Consider the following 22994-nt stretch of genomic DNA (forward strand, 5'->3'; position numbering starts at 1 on the left):
ATGTCGTCTCGAGGCCTCAGCTTTAGTATTGAGAATATTCTTGGTCTTGAAAAATCTTATGACCTCAATGACGGAACAGAGAATGATCATCAAGGATTCAAGACTGCTTCCAGGAATGGGATACTATCGAGAGGTATGGTACAACAATATATTATGTTATGTATAAAGATACTTTTTGTGAGTTTTTCTTTTTTTCTTGTAAACAAGAAAGTTATTAAGTAACTTGCCAGAAAATTAATAAGTGCATTGTTAGCAGTTATCTCTGTAGTGAATGTACATGTTTGAAATGCATCGGGGACAAGTTTGAACAATGGATATTCCTGAGAACTGGAAATATGATTTTTTCCTGAAAAGATTGATTATTTGGTTCGAATTATTATGCATTCAATTTCGTATTGATAATGGTACGAGAGATTACACTTCGAAAGGAACGCGTCAATTACCTGAATTCGACAGTATCAAATTTCCGCTTAAGAATTATTTCAAGAATGAAAATATATATCGTAGAGTCAAATTGTAAAATGACTAAGTTTACAATGAAATTGTTTCAATTATGACCCCCGGTTGCATGGAGTGATCGATATGTTCAATTCTGTTTCCCTGTGTAACTTTACAACATGAATATTATCGTTCCTTTATTAGGTATCTCTTTCTTGCACACCAAGTTAACAAGGATGCATAGTAATATAGCATTTCCATTTATTTGAATGCAAGATAAAAGAGCACTGTCGATTAAATGCCTTGCTCATGGGTACAAGTGCCGTGGCCAGGGATCGAACCTCGGACTTTCAAATGTCCAGTCAGGCGCTTTAGACCACTCGGCCGTTAATTCGTTAATTACAATCGATCAGTTTATTATTATTATTATTATTATCATTATTATTATTATTATTACTATCATTATTGATGTAGTTGTTGATGGTATTATTACTACGAATATCATCATCATCACTGTGACGTGTGAAACACTACCACTCTTGTTGACGAACACGCCAAAGATATCCAAGTCAATGTCCCGTATTCTGAACTCGGGTTTAAAGTTGTGGTTTAACTATATATATGTATAGCCAATGGGGCACAAATCCCTAACAGTACACAAACTCATATGACACCCAAATTGTTCATAAATTTTGTCTGGGAATGATAACTTAAGTATTTGTCTACATTATGAAAGCAAAAGGAGAAAAAAAAATAAACATAAGAATTATACAATATAAACGGATTTTTTTTTATTTTGGCTCCCCATAAGTTTAGTACAGAGTTAGACCGTGGTCTAAATTAAACCCGACTTCAGAATACGGGCGAATATTAATGCAGTATGAAAAATAATAAGCAATGGTTGTAAAAACCGACTTGAGCATAAACATATAAATAATATTTCTGTTGTATCGGATTTTAAAACAAAAACAAATGTTGGCTTAGGTTTATCAACAACTATAAAGGACCTTGACATCATTCAAGGTCATATCAAGTACAGTTCACTAACATATTACTCTAAATTCACCTTTTGTCGAACAACTTTCATAATTGTCAAAATAAACTAAACGTATCATGCATCCTTTACAATTCAGGTGTCTCGATTATACTTCTTTCTTATGTAAATTACAAGCTTGTGTGCCAGAAGGCGCCCCATTCATGTCGCTTTGCACGACTATGTGCGACTTCGTATGTGCCATTACGTAACATTCTCGTGTATACGTATGCAATACACTTACGTGACTAACTCATTCATTACCTAACTTTGACTCATAATTTCAGTTACTTTAACTTTGTATTTCATCATGCCACTCGGCTTCAAAGATAATATAACTAAGTATTTTGAAGATAACATGTAATTCTACTCACGCAATTGGTCTTGTATCACGAAAATAAAACAAAATTAAACTGCAACTCTGAGCATCACTTTTCCCGTAACGAAACAAATTAACAACACGCCCTCAAACCGTCGAATTCAAATTCTCATCGCCGCTTCTGACGTCTATTTACATAAAAAAAAACATTATACAACAGATGAAACAAGTATGATAAATTCATCGTGTACATGACAATCATCATCATCATCATTATGATCATTTATTATAATAGTTATTATAATCATTTTTATTATTGTTAATTTTTATAATTATTATCATGTATTAATATTATTATTGCTATTGTTATTATTATTATTGTAATCATTATCATCATCATAATCATTATTATTATCATTATTTTCTTTATTTTCCATAGTGCCCCTCCCATACCCCGATCGATCTAACATTGTGGATACAACTTGTTCGTCTCACCCAGGGTCGTCAGGACTTCCACCGTCGTCCTCCTCGATCCCGCCACCGTCTTCGGCTCTCGATGTCACATGCAGGCGAAAACCTCGTCGAATGCGTGTTCGTACCAACTTCAGCGCCTGGCAACTGGAAGAGCTGGAACGGGCCTTTTCAACCACCCATTATCCAGACATCTTCATGCGGGAAGCTCTGGCGATGAGACTCGACCTCATGGAGGCCAGAGTTCAGGTCAGTCCATGGTTTTGCTGCTTGGGTATTCATGATTTTGAAAATAATTCTTTGAAAGTTATTTGTACAGTTTAAACTCGCCACTTTTAAGTGGTCATGAGTAGGAAGCGCTTGACAAAAAGAAAGAAAAAGGAGCTATAGCAAAAATACCAAATAATGAAACGATTGAATTTGATCAAATTTGTCATCTTTTTCTTCTTTTTTTTCTTCTCGTATTCGGTTATGCGTACTCATTCATCTCTTAATTTCATATATGTAAATACTGAATACAAAATATATTATGGCATGCATGATGGACAGCAGAATAATGAATTTTAGAAAAATAACAATATTTTCATTTTATTTCATGTCTTCGATTTCTGAAATTTTGCCATAAGTTAACACATAAATTCGTGTTTTTCCTGTTTCGGATAATGTTTGCTAAAAATAGGGTTGCACCAAAACCGAATTCTCCCGAATAAATTTGAATCGATTCTCCCCGAATATGGCCCGATTCGAATGGATTCGGTGGTTTCGGAACCTATTCGTCTCTGATTCAGGGCAGAATCGCCAAGAATCGGTCCGAATAAATTTTGGTCATTCCGAATAAAGCCGAATGCCACCCGAATAGTGGCTAGAATCGAGCCGAATGTGACCCGATTACAGCCGAATAATGACCCGAATCGGAACGAATATGGCTAAATGCGCCTAGCTCGGACCGTTACGCCCCGAATACGAATAGGTCCGAATCCGTCTGCCCAGAATACTCCGAACGCCTCCCATAATCCAACCGAATTTAATCCAAATACATCCCAAATGAGGCCCGAATGAAATTTGTTGTGATCACATTCGGGAGTATTTTTAAGGGTACTTGACAGGTTTTGAACATTTCAAAACGAGCCGAATTCCTCCGCGAATGTATCCGGATCCTTCCCGAATTTTCTCGCATTCGCGGAGGGAGAACAGAATACTCCCGAAACTAGCAGAATACGTGTATTCTGATGGATTCGCAGCTAATTCGGTTCCGGTGTAAACCCAGAGACAATTAAAGGGAAAAGAACAATTTTTTCATTTAACAGTTTAAGTCAGTGAATATTCATTCAGTAGGCCGAGTAAACTAATCAATTACAACGAGTTTGGTACTACAAAATAGTGGAATAGCCTTTAAAATGGACATTTCGACTTAGAGTAAAATCGCATGAATGACCAATATAAAAAAGAGAGAGAGACAATGGACGCTAAACGACGCGCTGTGATAAGCTTCACCGCTAGTCCATTTTCTCTTTTGTTTCTATTATATATTGTTTCGTTTTAGTGTCAGGTTCATTAATACGATTTTACTCCGATGAGTGCATTTCGAGAAGCTTCAGATTGTCCTTTTTTTCAGGCTATTTTACGATGTTATATACTGTAGATTTATAAGGGCTACCCTTTCTAGAAGGGGTAATTTTGTCTTTGTAGTTTATTTCATTCACCTGTTTTAAAATGATTTTTTTTTTCATAAAATTAATGACTTCTGAGCAAAAACCTTTATATCTTTATGATGAAGTGATGAAGTCAAAATAGTCATTTTGTGCCCTTTTTTTTAATTTCATTTTTTTTTAAATCTCAATCTCAAGTCTTAAGTGACTAGATAGTGGTGTCTTGTCTTTCATTCTTTTTTTTTACCTCTTCAATTCTTTCCCTCCTGTAAATCCTCTTGTTACATTCATTTTCCTCTCTTCTAGCTCCTATACTTGCCTATACCATGTATACTCACCTATACTATCCATGACTTACCCCCACTCCCTCATATTTAATAGCTCTGTTATTCTATTTTCCTTTATTCAGATAATTTCAGCTTCCGTTTTTACTTCCTCACTCCAACTGCCCCATTTCTAATTTCCTTTCCATAATAATCTTCATTCTTTTCTTTTTCCATGTTTGTCTCTCCGTCACCATTGGATTTACCACAATAGGAAAAATGTATTCTATAAAGATTTTAAATGATTCCTAAGTTAATTTCTGGTCTCCATGATAGGCATTAGTTGTACATCTTTGTGAAGTTAGCAGGTGTATGGCATAATCAAATACAATTTTATGTCAATCATCTAATTAGATTTGATTTGCTAAAAAGAACAACTTTAACCCGTGTTGTAACAGATACCCTTTATAATCTGTTCTTTCTTTCCTCGGTACAATTTATTAGACATGTTCTATGCAGCTCTGAGTTTTAAAGATTTGAAATCCAGCCCAGGTTTGCCGTGGGTTTCATACCATTCATCACGTTCATCCCACTCAATGGCAACGCAAATTTATAATCGAATCGAAGGCATTTAACCACTTGGAGTAAATGAACGATAATTTGTCTAATTAAAAGCCCCTTCTACAAGGGCTCGTGAAACCAGCAAAACAATTACCATGACAAGTTCTTTACAATTACTAACTGCACACTTATACAAGCATTCCTCCGTTGTGCGTTACTCAGCTGCTTGTATCCTCGTCGGAGTATGGCAGAGATGGTAGATCGACCCCTGAGGTTCCCCGAGAATAGTAAGGTTACTAAGGGGGCCGATTCGTTGCTAACACAGCTGTGCAAAGATGGTAATTAATTTTGTCAGAGCTATTACCTGCATGACCTGTTAATGAAATAGATGTTCGGATATTTGGAAATTGAGGGGGATCAATTAACACTCATGTGCTCAAAAGTGAAAATGATAGATTGAACGGTAGATTATGATTTTCTAGCTTGACGATTCAGATATCAATATGATCCTTTTAATTCCTTAACCTGTTAACAGAATTGGAGTAAGATGAAACATTTTCTCAAATTGATTGCTGGTTTTCTCCTTGGAATGAGATGGATATAAATAATCATCGCAAGCTATGAAATTTTTGTTAGAGGCCCTAATCCAAATATATATAATCATTCACTCTCTTGATAATGATTCATTTCTCCCTTTGACATGTTTGATGTGTACAGGTATGGTTCCAGAATCGGAGGGCTAAATGGCGGAAACATGAAAGAAGTTGTGGGAAACAGTTACCAAACCCATCAAAGAAAACGGATACTTTATCTTCGGGGATTACGAAAGGGTTGTCGAAGACGGAAACCAAGGAAACTACGAAAAAGTCCCCGTATCCTTTTATAAGTTTAGCTAAGGGAAACGAGGCCTCGGATCATGACATGAGAGGGCACCAATCAATAGCTTGTCGATATGAACAGCGTGATCGTCATCCGTTTCGTTCCGACATCGTCAAAGATACGAATAAAAAACTAGCCCTACCATTTTCACCGACATCTACATCAAACTCCCCTAGGGTTTCACCTTTTCAACCATCTCGGCGTCTGTATCTACCTTTATTTTGTCATGGAATGCCTAATCCCAGTCTGCATCAGCATCATCATCGAAGCTTGCTTCCAGACTCGTCGACAACATCAAAGTGTCTGGTATCACCGATTGCAGTAGCGCCATCTCCGTTGATAGTTGAGCAGTCTTTTAGATATTTCGATTCGTCCGCGGCCTCGGTTTTCTCTCGGTCGACATTCCAGAATGGTTCATCCCATAACATGTCTCGAGGATCAGAAGCAGACAATGATCAATTTTCCAATGATCCACGCATGGGTGTGACGTCAGACGTGAGACAAGCCAACAGCATCACGGCTTTAAGGGAAAGAGCTAAATTCTTGAAACAATCTGAAATTATTGAAACAAGAGAAAAGAAAACAGAAACATTGAATTGAGTTTTCCAGTACATTCTTGATTTAGGTCTGTAATTCATATATCTCTGCATTTTTATATTCGATAATTAGACATGCATATTCAGAATCGTCATATCAACATAGAATACATAATTATATGGAGCAGAATCTAATTTTCACAATAATTATGATTTTCATATTTTTTAAATGGTCAAATTATTGGATTATGCTCTACACCATCCATGTTCTAAAGCGATTCATGTCAATTCCTCGTTCAGCTAATATTATACGTAAAGCTACCGATGATCCACCGTTTCTTCTGCAAAATATTCCCTTCGTGATCTAAAGAGTTATAAAAATGAATGAACTTTCATAACATTAATTAGTAATTCTTATTCAAAGTTATAACAATGCATTTTTAAATTACAAAATTTTATTGAGTCGATTTCTGGATTTTCTCTCGGATCAAATGTGTCCACATGTATTTCTCAAAGCATGTAGAGTGTAGACAAAGCATTTAATCATGCATGAATTAAAGGAGAAACATAAAACAAACAAAATCATATAAGCAGATAAAAGTCGAAGTTCGAGCAAATTAACACCAAATTCGTTTACCTTTCCACCATGTTCACGGATTTCCTTTATTGAAAATCAACATAAAAATAACTTTACATTACATATACTTGAATAATCAACACAATTTATGTCCTAAAATTTATACGTATACTTATAATCTATGAAGAACGATAAGCTTTCAAAGTGTACCAAAATTTCCAATCAAATGATAAATTCTTACATTAAAAATGCAATCGGGGACACTTTTCCAGAAATCTTACTGATAATGAGTTTTTCCTTAGTACATGTTGTATGAGGAGATAATATTATATTTTTATTACCGCTCCGGGAGAATACTAAAACACAATTTCCAAATGATTAAGTACACAACAAATGGGAATTTCCCTTAGTATTTCTCACCATCTGCTCACCGATTTGCCAATTTGAGGTTCACACAGTTTTAGTGATCTAGTGATGTCAATTATCAAACAGACATAACTTATTTATTCCTTGTCCGATTTCTGTCAAACTTTATCCGTTCTGTTTTCTGTTATTTTCTCCTTTTGTCCAAAATTAGTCGAAGATTCCGCGTTCGGCTCCTTTTCAACTATTGTACGTGCCAGGAGTATTGAGAATTGCAAAATCAGTCTTTCAACTTCTCATTTTCCCTTTATTACCATTTTCACCATTAATAATGAGGATAATGAATAATGCTAACAATAATGACAAAAATAGCAATGTTGATAAATGATATGTTGTCCCCCTATCTCCGTTTGCCTGAAATGAGTGGGCCAAATCAGGTTACAAAATGAACTGGAAATAAAAGAATATGTAATTGCAGTGTGTGTTACTTACTAATGTGATCTATCACCATGATTGGCGCAATACTTATTTCAATAGACAGGTATGAACAAATGTAAATACCATCACGAGCGATTTTTCATTTTATTTTTTTAAACCGTGCAAGGAACTTTACCTTCCATGAAATACAGCAAGAAATGATTGATAAAATAATTTAAAGTTTTTTTGATGATTACTATATATTTTTTTTAAATCATCACATTATTTTTACCAAAAAGCACTCTTTGGTGCTCACACTCCTAAAACTTGGTGTGGATTTCACTTTCCGTATCTATTTCATTTTTGTTTCGTCGATTTATTATAAATAAAAGTCAAATAGGAAATAACTGTGACATGTGCGTCATTAAAAACCGGTTCATCATTATTCATTAAACCCTATTTCACCCATGAGAAAATGCTATTTAGAGAAGTCGTGAATTCCATCAAATTTGACGGTGCCTCAAAAAAAAAGTATCGACCGTGAAAAGAAATTAAAAGGGCCGGAAATTTTCCTTTTACCTTGGCAATAAACCACAAACATTGGGGACGTTTGAAATAATGTGTTAAAAACTACCGTTTTGCGCTCAATTCATTTTCTTCATTTTCATGGTTTAGCGCTTCGAAGGGTAATGATATTTCATCACGTCTCGTGGGCAATTTATTTTTTGTTTTGAAGTGTGGTTCATTCGTGTCCAGCAAAGTGGTTATCTTAATTACCTCTGTCTGGGGACTTTCGAGCCTATGGGTTAAGGTGTGAGTAAACCATTTATTATAGGGTTTGGGGGAAAGGGTTAGGACCCCCCCCCCCCCCTATAAAAACGGAAAAGAAAACGAACTAATCATGGTTGATCGACACTGATATGTAGTTAATATTAGCACGGGGATTGATTGTTATTCGTACAATGAATTAAATATGTTCACCGTATATACCAGATGTATGAGTAGCCCGTATGCCTAATGAAAAGCGAATAAAATTTGACCCCGATTCATGATTTCACCCCCCCCCCCCATACAGAAAAAAACATCAATAAGAGCAACAAAATGAATAGGTCCATTTAATGAGTAACATAATTTGCGGTAGTTGTGGTCAGATAATAGTTTTTAGTTTAGCTGTTCCTCTCTGTCCTAGGTGTTTGTGGCTACTAATAGTTTTCTGGTCTATACGCTGTGTCGTGGGATATTGTGGTGTTTGTTAATGGAGTAAAAAAAACCCATCAACATCATCATCGTCGTCGTGATTATTATCATCATCACCATAGTCGTCATCATCATCACCATTGCCTTTATTTTCTTCCGCAGGTTGTTGTGAGCTCTAGAATATATTACCCCACCTGAACACCTCACTGATACCACCACCACACCACCATCGCAACCGTATCGTGCATGCAGTGGTGATGTTGGCAATTGTGGTTTTGGTAGAGGTGGTGGCACTACAAAGGTTGTTTAGCTCATGGGGAAGAGGATGATGATGACGAAGATGTTGAAGATGTTGCTGATGATGTTGTTGGAGAGGTCGTAGTGGTGGTGGGGATGGTGGTGATGGTGGAAGTGGTGATGGTGGTAGTGGTGGTGGTGGTGACTGCATGTGATGACTGGCATGAATGTTTTGACATGACGTGAGGGAGCTTTTGTTGATAGACTGAAATTCGGTAACAATTGGACGAACCTTATAAAACAAAATATACGCGTATACATGTTGTAATATCAAGGGCGCGGCACATCGCTTATGGGTTTATACATGGTACCATTTTTAAGCTATTGTCTTGTTCCAGAAATGAAAGTTGTTTGTCTTAAGGTACGCTTGATGAATATCATAATTGAATTAACGTCGTACAATTTACCGCCCTGTAACGAAAAATCCCCTTCTCCCGGCCCCCTCCCGTCTGCTCATTGTTGGTACCGAAAGGACAAATTAGGTAATGTAATGTTAGGAGAATGTACTTCAAGGTTAATCTTAATTTATAGAAAATAAATTTACGCTCAGAGTGGGTATTCAAAATATCATACGTGTCTTATCAGGGTGTTTCGAACGGAGCCCTTCAGGTGCTTTGGGAAAACACGCACATTAAACATTAAAATTGGGATTAACAATCCTTCAACGGATTTTTCATTGCTGTAGTAGTAGGTGTAGTAGTAGTAGTAGTAGCACTAGTAGTAGTAGAAGTGGTAATTGTTGTTGTTGTTGTTGATGTTATTCTTGATGCTGTTGTTGCTTTTCCATCAAGGGCCCACACTATGGGATAACGCAAAGAAACTACAGGTTTTTTTGGGAGTGGATATGACCAGGACTTTCTGCAGTAGCTCTTCTACCTTATTATCTTTTTTTTTTTCAATTAATAATCAAACTAACTCCTTTTTGAAGTATGATAAGTATGAAACCCCCAGCCAATCACAATGCATATTTAATAATAGTTCCTTGCGATGCCAATTAATTTAGCGATTAGTAATAGATCAGTGGGCAACTGTAATGCTTGTTTGAGGATTGCCAGTCATGGAAGAATATTAATTTCACGAGAGCTTTAGCTACCTAGTCCCTAGAAAAAGTGGCAGACATTTTTTACAAAAGGAATTAATCAGGTGAAATTCTTCTAGAGCAAGCCAGCAATTACCTTATTGAATCTGCTAATTTTGAGCCCATGAAAGGAATTCGTAATTAATTAGATGGTAATTGTTTTGTCATTGATTCTCTAGCATACGGTGTTTATTTCGAAAGGAAATGAGATTAATTAGGGCACTGACGATCGTATGAAGAGCCAAGAGGTGGACAAAACATTGATTGAATGGATATCAACAGCACAATAAAAGAGAAAACTCATTTCAACGGTGGTGATATCAACAGTAATGATAATTATCATGATTATGATGAGATAAAAAAGCAAGTCCACACCTAGTTTCCAAGAATGTATAAAGCATTTCCATTTATTTGAATGTAGGATAAAAGAGCACTGTTAATTGAATGCCTTGCTCACGGGTATAGGTGCCTTGACCGGGGATCGAACCTCGGACTTTCAAAATGTCTAGTCGGCGCCTTAGATCACTCGGCCACGGCACCATTGAGATGAAGGCTATAGTTATTTTGATGAATATCGCGATTACGATGGCTATGATGGTGACGGCCAGTGGTGATGGCGATGGTGACGTCGATGCTGATACTGGCAAGTTTGGTGGCGATTGCAATATTTTTACGATGATGATTTCGATGATCATAATAAAGAGAGAAAGGATTGGGTTGTCTATGACACTAATGAATACGATATTACTATGAACAAATTGATGAGAACTGTCTTAATTTTCACCAAGAATTCGTACTTAAAGCGATTCTCAAGGCTAACAATTTGGACGACTACATAAAAAAAAATCAACGAATTAACCTCAATCAGACTAAGAAAAGCTTCTTTGCCTCTTAAGACTGATCTAAAATTTTTACATTTCTGTGTTAAAACGATGCATGATGTCATCATGAATATGAGATGAATGTCACGTGCGCCATGTTCCTTTCCTGTAATTTGATTGAATTCAATCATGCATTTTTACTTTTGGTTTAATATTGGAATTGTTGCGTCGTACAATTAGACGAAAATTTGAAAGTGTGTAGATAATATCTTCAGCTCGCAATTGCGTAATCAAACTCACCGTTATGATTATACGCATAAACATAGATATTTCGCCTTAAAATGCCCGACTTGGAATGCCATTACTTCCTTTCATTCCCATCGACATCTAAGGCCTTGATTTTTCACTGTCTTGTTTGTTTACTGTATAACTGAATAACCAAATTGGGATATAATTCCTTTAAAAAATATATCACTGCCATACTATGATTCTTACTTTATTGAAGAAGACCGTCCCAAAGAGAAATACCCGCGGCACTCCTTCGAGCGCCTCATGGAAGCCCATCATCGCTTACCATATCGTGTTTATGTAAGCTGGGCGCCCCACGACCAGTTCCAAAACCTAAATGGTGTACTAGGGATTAAAAGTGGGAAATAAATTACATGCGACGATGACGACAAAGATGAAGACGACGGCAAAAGAGATAACGATAATGACTATAATTAATTTAAGTATCACCCCCCCCCCCTCCTCGTCCCCCAATGAGCAGTTGACATAGTAGAAGACTCATTGTAATATGCATCCGTTAATTGAGTTTCATAATTCCATTTGATAGGAAGCCAATTCCTTCATTTGTCTTTAGCTGCTTATACCGCTAAATAATAACCATATCAGTTGCCTAAAACCATGAAAACTTTGAGTTATGTATCACTTACCGGTCATTATTTCGTCAGGTTCGTCAACATAATCAGGAGATATGGATAATTACTCGCTCGACATGGATGTGTCCTTGTCTTTTTACGATTTAATCACGATTCTGTTTGCTTACTGCTGATCGGGTGTGCTGCATGTGCGTGAAATAGAAAACAGGCGGAGATTAAATTCCCATCTTGCTAATGAGGAAATTAAAAATTGATGTTGGAATTAGAACGCACCAATTAACAGAAATAATCGAACGTCCCTTTAGATGGTCTACACTCGGTGATTTTCAGTGAGTTCTTTGGGTCTTTTTCCCCTTGACAAGAAACATGGTCAATAACCATGATGACTGTTAGCTAATCAATGAGCAATTCGTCTCGTATTTTATTATTCATCACCCATAATCTCAATATAGTATATTTATTTGATTAAGTAAGTTTTTGTTCAAGTAAATATAAATTCTAATTTCTCACCTGTTTATTATACACGTGGGTAATTTTAGAAAGTGAGCATGTAATCTTATGATAATATATAATTGAACATAAGAACTACATCCCTTATACTCTTTGGGTAGGATACGGTGGAATAATGGACCAGTTGACGTTTCAGAGATCTCCCCCCCCCCCCCCCATCCCAAAAGTGGGAAGAGCTAGATCAGCCCCTGCATCCCTGTTCAGGTCCGAATATAAAGAATCATATCGCGCTTCGCGCTCACATTATTTTATTAGTGACACACAAAGACTCCTTAACAAAGGCTTTCTTTCGTGCTCGCATAAATTACGGCAATACGCTTCCTGTTCATTATTATGCAAATAGTTTGAGGCTTATCAGCCATTCGGGTAGATCTCCAAAATTGTCAGCTAGAGCTTTTGGCTTATTTTGTTTAGTGAGATACGTTTTTCCTATATACACATTATTGATTAAAACGTTCTTTTTTTTTCGGATCAGTATATTTATCTCGCACTTCACGCTCGCATTATTTTGTTTAGTTAAAGAAATAAATCCAAAATTTTGAGCACCAAAATCATCCCCCTCGACATTTTTTTAAGCAATAAATCTGTAACGCAAAAAGCTGGCACCGCGTATAGTTTAACACTTTTTCTTTCGAGTCTCGCGCAAATTTTGGGACCAAATTGGCGACACCCAGGTACGCAGTTCTTAAAACCATGCAACATTTCATAAATAAATCTACATGTCAGATTCAAAATTGCTCAAAAATAACAAATTCATGTACTTGTCCAATGTTTGTCTTTTTAGCCAAAATTCAAGAATGTATAATAATTTCTCCTTTAGTGATCAAAATCAATTAATGTTGTCTTCCTTGTGATCAGAATAGAGTCGTCGATGATTTCCATCGAAAAAATAAGAAAAACAAAAGGTGAAAAAACAAGGAAATACATAAGGAATAAAAAATAAGATATTTAAAAAAAATGTCATATCGTTTTTTTTTTTTTTTTTTTTTTTAAGTATATATAGTTACTCAGAATCCTGCAAAGAATCTGTAAATATAAAAATAAGCAGTTTGAGGACGTATTTAGTTAATTAGAGCAAATCTTTTATTCAAAATCGGGATCTCGGGTGGGGTGTAATCTGTCTGCTCCCCCTCCAAATATGATAGCAAAAAAAAAGCCCGAATTCAGGCGTAAATACCAACAGCTCGCGCGCATCATTTGATTAGTAAGACATGTCTCCTGTTGCTGAATTTACACCACTAGTCCTTAAAATCATCCTTTTTCAGGAAAATTGTAAAAATAAATACATCTTCATATTAGCGAGATTCTATAACAAATGCAGACAACGGGAAATGCTTTAATGCAAATTCCAATCTTTCCCATTCATTACTTTTTCCATCACTATGTTCTTCATGTCTATTTTCTTCCTTTCTCTCTTTCTGATTCAATATCCTTATGGTCAGGGGTGTGGAATTCTTTTACGATACAGGTGGGTTTTTTTTCGTAGGAGTGATAAAGGCCATTGGTTCCTTAAATCCGTGGGGAAATACGTGTACCATCAGTCTTGCGCTCGGCAGCCCTGTTTCAGTCCTGTTTTTGATGCATGTTATTATTTCGTAATCTATTTTCCCGGGTCTATTTTATCTTTAATTAGAATTCTATATTCATATTTCCCTTGACAGACCGACTTTTCTTTTCTATTATGGCACGCATGATATACGATGAAGATATCCTACTTCAGTCATTATCTATTATTTCATTTTGCTCTACATACATTTCGGTGTTTTCCTCATGTTTATATCAGTTACCTCTTCATCTTCCTCTTCACCTAGTTCTGATCTGTGACAGCTCTCGCTCATCACACTCATGACAAACACTACCCATGATCCTTTGCGTCGTTATTGTATGTCTCCCTCAAGAGTCAATGTCGCGAATCCCCTCAAAATTGAATGAGAACAAGCTGCTTAGGGACTCAGAAATTGAAATGTTTGCTCCAGTTTCTGTCTCCCTTTCCCGCCTCTTTTCTCGTCCTTGTGTTTCCTTTTGCATGGATGGAGCGCATCTCTCGGGAATCCTGCCCTGTTCCGCCCCTCAAGAAGTCGGTGGTCAGAATATAGAAACCAGCCAGGAATAAACATAATACAAGCTTTTACCTGTCTCGGGCATGGCAATTACACTAATTGCTGCACGAATTGTGTCTCTCTTACTTCTGCAACCTTCAAAATCAGATGCTCGCGTATTCTTCGTTTCTTTCCGTCTCCTTTACTGTCACGGCACAAAAACAATAATGTCACGTTCTTAGCTTGCTTTCCACCCGCATGCTTCTGCCAGGCCATTACAATTTAGAAGAGAAAAGAAGGAAAGGTAACTTGAACGAGATATCGGTTATTGTAATTCGATCTGATCGGATTAAACTCCTCTCCTTCCCCCTTTGTGTGTATGTCAAATTTGTTCTAATCCGGTAATTGAAGATGAAATGAAAATTCCGCCAAATTATATCGTCAATGCCTGAGTCAAAGCACACAAATTTTTTTCTACCATCATTTGAAAAGGACTAAACAATATTTCGATCTTTCAGTGATTTTTTCAGCTTCAGAAACGATCAAAAGGCAAGATGAGTTTCAATGTCTAAATTTCAAAATCTATCGTCCCTTTTCAGGCAAAAAATAAAATCCTCCCAAGTAAAAAAAAAAAATAACGGTTTTTTTCTTTTTCATTTCTTCTTCAATCTGATAACCTTATACAAAGACATAAATGTCCATGAACTTCACCAAAAAAGGGTTGCATTCAGTTCTGCCACCCGCTTCAACTGAAAGGATGGTTTGAAATTAGAAAAATCATGATGTTAAAATCTGCTCACTGAAATTTAGAAGGGGTTTTGTGATTTCACTGTATCTAACATGACAACATTCTATTACTTATTTGAAAATAATTTTCTCTTTATAATTGTCGTGAATATTTTCTTCATCCCATTGTTATTAATATGATCCTCGGGATATGGAGCTCCTCTAATAAAAAAATCGGTATTTTTTCTGCCTGTGTGTAAACTTTTTAAAATTATTATCAGATGTAAACGCCTTCTTATGTTCAAGATTTGAAGGCCTCTATACATGTATATATCTATAATATTTATGATTTCAAATGATTACAATTTTTTTTTAATATCACCTTTATTCAAAACAAAACAAAGGGAAGTTACAAACATTGAAAATAAGTCCAGGTTACTCGTTTTTTTTAGGACGAAGTACAAGACTAATAAAAGAATTACAGATACACAATATATATATCATATCACAATCAAATTTACATAAAACGATTATGCATTGGTGATTGCAGAAAAGAAAATTGAAATAGATCAAGCACACACCCTTACAACTGAAATGAAGAGAGGACAGAGGGGAGATAGAAAGAGTGAACTTGATGAAGAGAGATAGGAGGAAGAAAAGTGTGATTAGCGAAAAGAAGGGGGAAAACAGGATAAAAGGAGAAGACAGAGAAGGAGAGAGAAGAAAAAGAGGAATAAGAAGAAGTAAGGGAGTGCAATACAAAGTTTTGTGAATGAGATATTGCATTATTGGCATATAATTTACTTCTTTATAAAAATCATCTACCTACTTATACATCCAAAAGACTAGATGAGCTAACAAGATAGCATGGACATGATGGAGTATTCTACATGGATGAGAAGGGGAAAGGTGAAGATAGGGAAATAGTAGAGGGAGAGAGAGAGAGGAGGAGAAAGAGAGGAAGAGAGAGATAAAAAGAGGAATGAGAGAAAGAGGGGTGGAAGAGTGGAAAGGTGGGTGAAAGGAGAGAGAAGAAGCCTTCCCGTACATGTCGTGACTTCTCAATCTAAACGAGTCATATCTGTCCATTGCGGCTCTTCCCTATAGCATTGAAGATGACATATGACCCCACAAGAGCTAGTTTGCTTATCTTACGAATGGTGTCCTTACATAATTATACTCTACTATTTACAAGACGAAAAATCTTCTTAATCTTCTTTAATCGCTTGGTTTTGGTTTAGAATTGAAAATGCACTTATGTTAAACTGAAAAAGGCCATGTGTTTCTTTTTTGTTCAAACTTAATTCAAATTCGTTTTTTGTTACTATAATGTATTCGATAATGGAAAAGGGTGTTTTCGAAAATTTGAAAACCTATTGTCAAAAAGAAACATTAAAACGATGAAACTTGCCTTGCGAAAATATAACGTGACGCGAACATGCTCTTCACTACCCCTCTCTCCATCTCTTTCCCTCTCAATTTTGTATATGCTCACTCTGAACACAACATGAAAGAGAAAAGGATGTAGGTCTACCCTTTGCAAAACAAAGTTAGCGCCCAAGTGGGATAAAAGAAATATGACAATCGCTCGCAACTCGGTATTTAAGTGAAACCTTTGACAACTGTGTCCGACAACATTAATTTCATTCGAATATGACTGAATGCGGAGGTCAATTCAAAAGCTATCTTTTTCGCAACTTCATGATCTTTGTACCATCTTGTTTTCTTTTCATTTACCATCCATTTTCATACTTAGCCACCATGAAGACCATAACCTAAAGAAAAGAAGGAGGAAAAAACTCAAGCGAGATATGAAAGTGGGGTATAGGTAGATGCGTCGTCGAGTATTGGGGGGAAAGCAATTTCATAAGTGGATTGGAGGGCTGGAGTTATGCTACATGATCGACTTTTAACCATAAGTCACCCTCCCCAGTTTCTGGTTGCAATACAAATCCTAATTGTGGGGATAATTACAACTGTAATTGAATTTGCCGGCCCGCTCTCTGATTCGGGTGATGGCTTGATACAAAAGAGCGGGCGGAAATAGGAGAAGATAAATTCCCGCGAGTTCTTTTTTTTTTCCTGATCCTAATGTCTTCTGCATTCCCCGACTCTTCTCTCTCAACATCTCCCTCTATAAGTATCTCTCTCTCTCCCACTACATTTTTCCAATTTGTTCTCTCTATCCCTCCCTCCCTCTCTCCTCTATCTGTGTCTCTCTCTTCTTCTTCCTCATCTTCTTCTTCTTCTTCGCCATTTCTCCATCTTCTCTCCCGATATCCCATCCAGTATTACAAGCTCTTTTCTTCTCCTTCTGCCGAAGTAGAAGAGAAAAGCTGCAAAACAATGTCACTAGAGGCACGCGCGTCACAAATTCATTTAAACTTGCATTAAACTGATATGTGCTGGTTGTGTGAGGATTGTAGATTGTATTTTAAGTGGATTAGATTGAAATGACATTGTCGCTTTTAGTTTGATATGCGTTCGGGGACCATTCATGGACTTTTGTCGTCTTTTCCGATGACACACATGACCGACTCTAATTGTATTGAACAGAAAAGGAGACGGGGGAAATCTTGCGAGCGTATTAGATTATTGTATTTGCAAATCATCCACGGCTTGAAGTAACACGACACTACAATGCACGAAGCCTACCAACAATGATTCGCTTGCTAATACATATTTTTTCTTTTTTTTTCTTGTTTCTTTTTTGTGTGTGTATTTCTATGTTTCTTGCTCTAATAGCTCCACGACCCGCATACCCTCTCCCCCTCATTTTTTCTCTTCCATAATTGATGAATGTTTCTTCTTTGCTAAATAAAACTTTGTAAATGAAGAAGACGAAGGTGAAGGAAAAAATAAGAAGAAGACGAAGAGGAGGAGGAGGAGGAATAATGCGAAGGAGGAGGAGGTATAGACGAAAAATGAATGAATAAAAAACCAACAATTTAATATGCAATTTCATATACTAACAGTTCTCTAAATTAAATACATGACTTCTCTGTCATCTCTAGTATTTAATTTATTACGTTACCAAATTAAATCGGACTTACGTAACTGTTCTACGCCAATCAAAATCATTCATTTCCGAATATATGAATCCAGTGGGTTCTATGAATATGATTATTTGCGTCCGGGAACCGACCTATATTGACCTTAGTAAAGGTCGATAATCATGATAACTGCAAGCATATAACTGCTATTATTAATCAAACTTTCCTCATTCAAACGCATTAAGTCTCATTCAGATATTTTCCGAGAGGCTGTTTGTAATTTGTAAGGATTATCTCAGGGAGATGCTGAAAGAAGTCATGTCATATAAGCAGTCAACTTTAGCACCATGGCTTGAAATAAGCCTGGGAAACGAGAAATGGCATTACAAAGAAAGAGAAAAGACGGCATATAGACCAATACATTCTTTACTCGCCTTGTATGCCACACATAACAATGAAAGGAGATATGTATTCATTTATTAATAACACTCAAATGCTCAATTATATCTCTTGGAGCTGAAGATATAGAGAGCGGTTGCTTTTAATGAATTTTCTCACGTGTTGGTGCGTTTGGTATGCATCTTTGTGAGAAACCATTTTAATGAGATATTTAAGAGGAATTTTGTCTCACTGACGAACTGGGCGAAGTCATAGTCATTTCTGGAATGAGTTGCAGGCGACACGAAGCTAGCTTATCAATAATTAAGACCATGGAGGGGATGGAGGTGGTGACGATAGGGTGGGGGTGGTGGTGGTGGTGGTGACGATGGGGTGGTGGTGGTGTTGACGGTGGTTGAAGTGGTGGTGATATGGTGGTGATGGTGGTGGGGTTGGGTACAGCCTGGTCTCAAGTGATGAGATGGACGCATGATGTAATTAATGGTAATTTAATAATAATAATAATAATATTTAATCATAACAATAATGATAACAACAATAGTAATAATAATTATAATAATGATGATGATCATGGTAATAATGATGTTAATAGTAATGATAATAATAACATAATGATAATAACAATAATGATAATAGTAATAATAATAACAATAATAACAAAAAATAATAGTAATAATAATGATAATAATCAATTCTTGTATACATCACGTTATCATCTAAGGTCTCCATGCGCTTCTGAGGAACTTTGGTTAACTTGTATCTCGTTTGATAGCGTGAATAAAGAGAAATCAGCTATGCTTTTAAAGTGCATTTCTGCATGAAAATTGTAAGTCTTTTTTGCACGTAAGAGTGCACGTACAGTATGCATGTACATATACAGGGAAAAATATGTACTAACTTCATGTCTTTTGAGCTATGAGTAGAAATTATACATATATATATATATATATATATATATATAGGTTTTCACCACACATTGTCATATGCAGGTGTTTAACCCTCCATCAGTCAGAAAGAATAATGAATCCTCCTAGAACTTAGAAGGAGACAAAAAGAACATAAAAAACAAAACACACATTCATGGCAACGAGCTACTACGGCGATTGAAGAGTCATTATTATTCATCACTCGAATCAGTTAGATATGATGATACGCATTATCTGCGATGAGAAAGATCTCCATCTATGGTCTGACTATCACCATCAATCATCAATACAAATGATCATGATGACGATAGTAAACAGAGTTTTTACACGTCATGAATAACAAATTTTCCACCAGTATAATGCCAACCGTTGGCATTTTTGTTCTTGGTTGTCTTGAGTTTGTGTTGTTTTTGCTGGGTTTTTCGTTCTTCTTGTTTCAGCTGTTCCCTTTTTTGGCCGTATTTTTCTATGGATTGTTTATGTTTTGCATGATTTTTTTTAATGTATTAACTTTTTTGGTATGTGGGTTTAATCTTTGGATTACGCGCGCGCACGCATGCGTGTATGCGAGTGTGGGTGCCAATTACTGTTCAATCTTAATGCAAATTTACATCATACATACAAATGTTTTAACTGTGTCATTTTCATTTGATATGGCTATTCAGTCTCTAGTCTGGTTAGTTGAAGTAAAAAAAAGTCACTGAGGGTGGGGTATATTTATTGGACGATATGGTCATTCGAATGTGTCGTCCTAACTTAAATCTGTTCTCCCCTTTCATAAAAATGGCTTTTGGTCTTTTGGCTTCCTTTTGGAAAAAAAAATATTTAAAAGACATCTTACATTATGGAGATGAGAAGGAAGAAAACTTGCAGTAAAAAGAGCAAAATCAATCCGCATCTACAAAAGTAGAAAGATTTTTTTTTTTATTGTATGAATATGAACAGGTATGTCGATCTATAGTTACTATTATTATTATTATTATTATCATCATCATTATTATTTATTATTATTGTTTTTCATTTATTTATTTATTTGTCAAGATGAAAATTACACGAAGAATACGCGTACAATTCAAGTATCAAAGAATGAACAATAGGAGTAGATTTTAGTTATATACTATATTCTAAATTGCTTTTAAGAAAATGATTGAAAAGTAGCCCTCCCCATATATCCCCCCCCCCCCGCCTTTCCCATTCATATCGATCCTCGAATCCTGTACTGCTGGTAGCCATTGCCGCTCGCAGCAGGGAGGGGGGGCAGGCCCAAGCATTTTGAAAACTTATATTTTTTACTGAAAATCTTAATAAACTTAACCAAACTTGTAAAGGAGATCCTTCAATTTCACTTTAGAAAATACAAAAGCGCCCCTATGACATCCGCGATCGCTTCTCCCCCTCGTTTTCGAGTGTCTTCTGAAATTTTCCTAGAAGATTCCCCCCCCCCCCGGAAAAAAAAATCTTCGTACGGCCATGCTGGTAGCCGAGAAAAACCTCATAGAATTAATCATTGTCAAACCACCACCGCAATACTGTCAGTGGGAGCAGGATTAATATATGGTTTTCGGCTACATCAAAATTTAATAACCAACTTCTTTTATTTCATAATAAGTCACAATTCTGGCGCGAAAGAGGGCGCTCGGGTCACGCCTTGATAAGACTCTCTTCGGTCATAATTCATGTTACCACTTACCACTAAGGGGGTAATAAGTCGGTCAGTGTTTGCAAAATAGCAGGATATGTGTACTTAAGACGATGTCTCGTAGAGTTTTTTATGCAAAGCCCTTATCGAAAGGTGATCTAAAAGCCGATAAATAATGTATTATTCTTCGAAGAATATGCAGAAGGGCTGAATGAGAAGATGATATGATGGAAGAAGATGGAGAGAAGATAACCACCAATTTCCCCCCTACGATTTCTTAAATAAAACAATATGTCCCTAATACATTTGATATCAAAACCATCGAATTTGTTAGCCCCGTATTGTTACTCTGTTGTTATGTACCGTTTGATGCACATTTTAGATGATTATATACACGCAGATAATAAATAAAAACCATTACTAGTTGGCAAATGATTATTACAAATAATTACAATGTCCTAAATGTCGTATATTTGGTTATGAACAAACATAGCCGTCTATCGATTTAACTACTGTATAATCATTATATTAAACAATTAAACATTATAATCCAAGACTTCAGTGTATTAACAGGGGGGTTGATGTCGAAATACTTCAACCGAAATGCATTTTCATATTGGCTAACTGGTCACCCGGGAATGAGACTGTTCGCGCCCATAAGCGGCGGGCGAGCTACACGTCCAGGTACTGGCATCCAGAAGCAGCGGTTTTATAGCTCGCTAAACACATTATACTTGCATCCAATACCAATCATAATACCGTAATTAGACATGATCTTTATGGATTATATCAGCCATCATTGAAATTGAGAAAGGCGTAAAATTATTCTGAGCGACTAAACTTTGCATCTCTTGATCATGTTTCATTTAATTATTTTGCAATTAGGTAATTTGCTAACTATGATATAGATTAATCTATTTCGTCATAAGAAGGTTTGTTTGTCTGAATGGATTTTCAAGCCATTTCCAATAATCTTTATGGAAATTCATTGGACACTAAACATGAATTTTTAAAAAATCAAATAACACGATAAACGAATCCTCTGCTAATGGGATAGAACATTGTCATTCGTGCTTTTCTCCGAGTTTCTATTATAATACTGATAGTGAGATTGATGATAATTATACACTAATGATTATAAAGATAATGATTATGAAGATAAAGATAGTGGTAAATCATGAAGATAACAATAATGATGATAAGGATAACTATGATGATGATAATGACGACGATGATGATGATGGTGGTGGTGGTGGTGGTGGTGTTGGTGGTGGTGGTGTTGGTGGTGGTGGTGGAGGTGGTGGTGATGATGACAATAATGATGGTGATGATGATCATGATGATGATCATGGTAATGATGAAAGTGATGATGATGATGATGATGATGAAGATGATGATGATGATGATGATGATGATGATGACGATGATGGTGCTAATGATGATGATGATGATGATGCTAATGATGATGATATTCATGATTCAAATGATTGTAATTAAAATAATTATTGAAAGGAAGAAATAGGGATTGTGAAGCGCATTATATTCATCGATAATGATTCTTTATGCATGTTGAGAAGTGAACATTGCTATATACATGAAATACTGCATGCAAGTAATAAATCAAACCTACATTATTTCATACACAAATCTAAATACTAGCATAACTGCATACAAACGGTAACATAGATTAAACAGCCATTAGACCTATACCATAATATTATTTTCATTTTTCATAGACGTATTTTATTACAAATTTTCTCGGTGATTTTCTCACCAAAAGTGCAATCCAGATTATTTCATTTCCTTTTCGAAAAAAATTAAAACATTTGGTTTCAAAATTACATATATTAAAATGTCGTTTCAGAAAAATATGTCAGTACTTAATGAAATAATTATAATAATGTCTGAGCTTGTTTATCAAAATATTGCAAAAAAAGGCAATTTGTTTAAAAAGGTTATGCTTATAAAAGGTGTTTTTAAAA

The 22994-nt window shown here is 35.9% G+C and overlaps 1 protein-coding gene across 1 annotated transcript; it reads left to right on the forward strand.

Annotated features, from left to right (window-relative positions):
* LOC135155815 (homeobox protein ceh-8-like) lies at positions 1-6213 on the forward strand. The gene is made up of 3 exons (XM_064106080.1): positions 1-133; positions 2230-2510; positions 5452-6213. The coding sequence occupies exons 1-3, from the start codon at positions 1-3 to the stop codon at positions 6211-6213; spliced, it is 1176 nt and encodes a 391-aa protein (XP_063962150.1).
* The last annotated feature ends 16781 nt before the right edge of the window (positions 6214-22994 follow it).

Source organism: Lytechinus pictus, chromosome 10, assembly GCF_037042905.1.
Source record: "Lytechinus pictus isolate F3 Inbred chromosome 10, Lp3.0, whole genome shotgun sequence".
Taxonomy (NCBI): Eukaryota; Metazoa; Echinodermata; class Echinoidea; order Temnopleuroida; family Toxopneustidae; genus Lytechinus; species Lytechinus pictus.

Excerpts from the sequence above, each read along its gene's own strand:
- LOC135155815 (XM_064106080.1), top strand. The coding sequence starts at position 1 with ATGTCGTCTCGAGGCCTCAGCTTTAGTATTGAGAATATTCTTGGTCTT. Across the intron at positions 134-2,229 it reads GAATGGGATACTATCGAGAG|TGCCCCTCCCATACCCCGAT; the intron begins GTATGGTACAAC and ends TATTTTCCATAG. Across the intron at positions 2,511-5,451 it reads TCATGGAGGCCAGAGTTCAG|GTATGGTTCCAGAATCGGAG; the intron begins GTCAGTCCATGG and ends TGATGTGTACAG.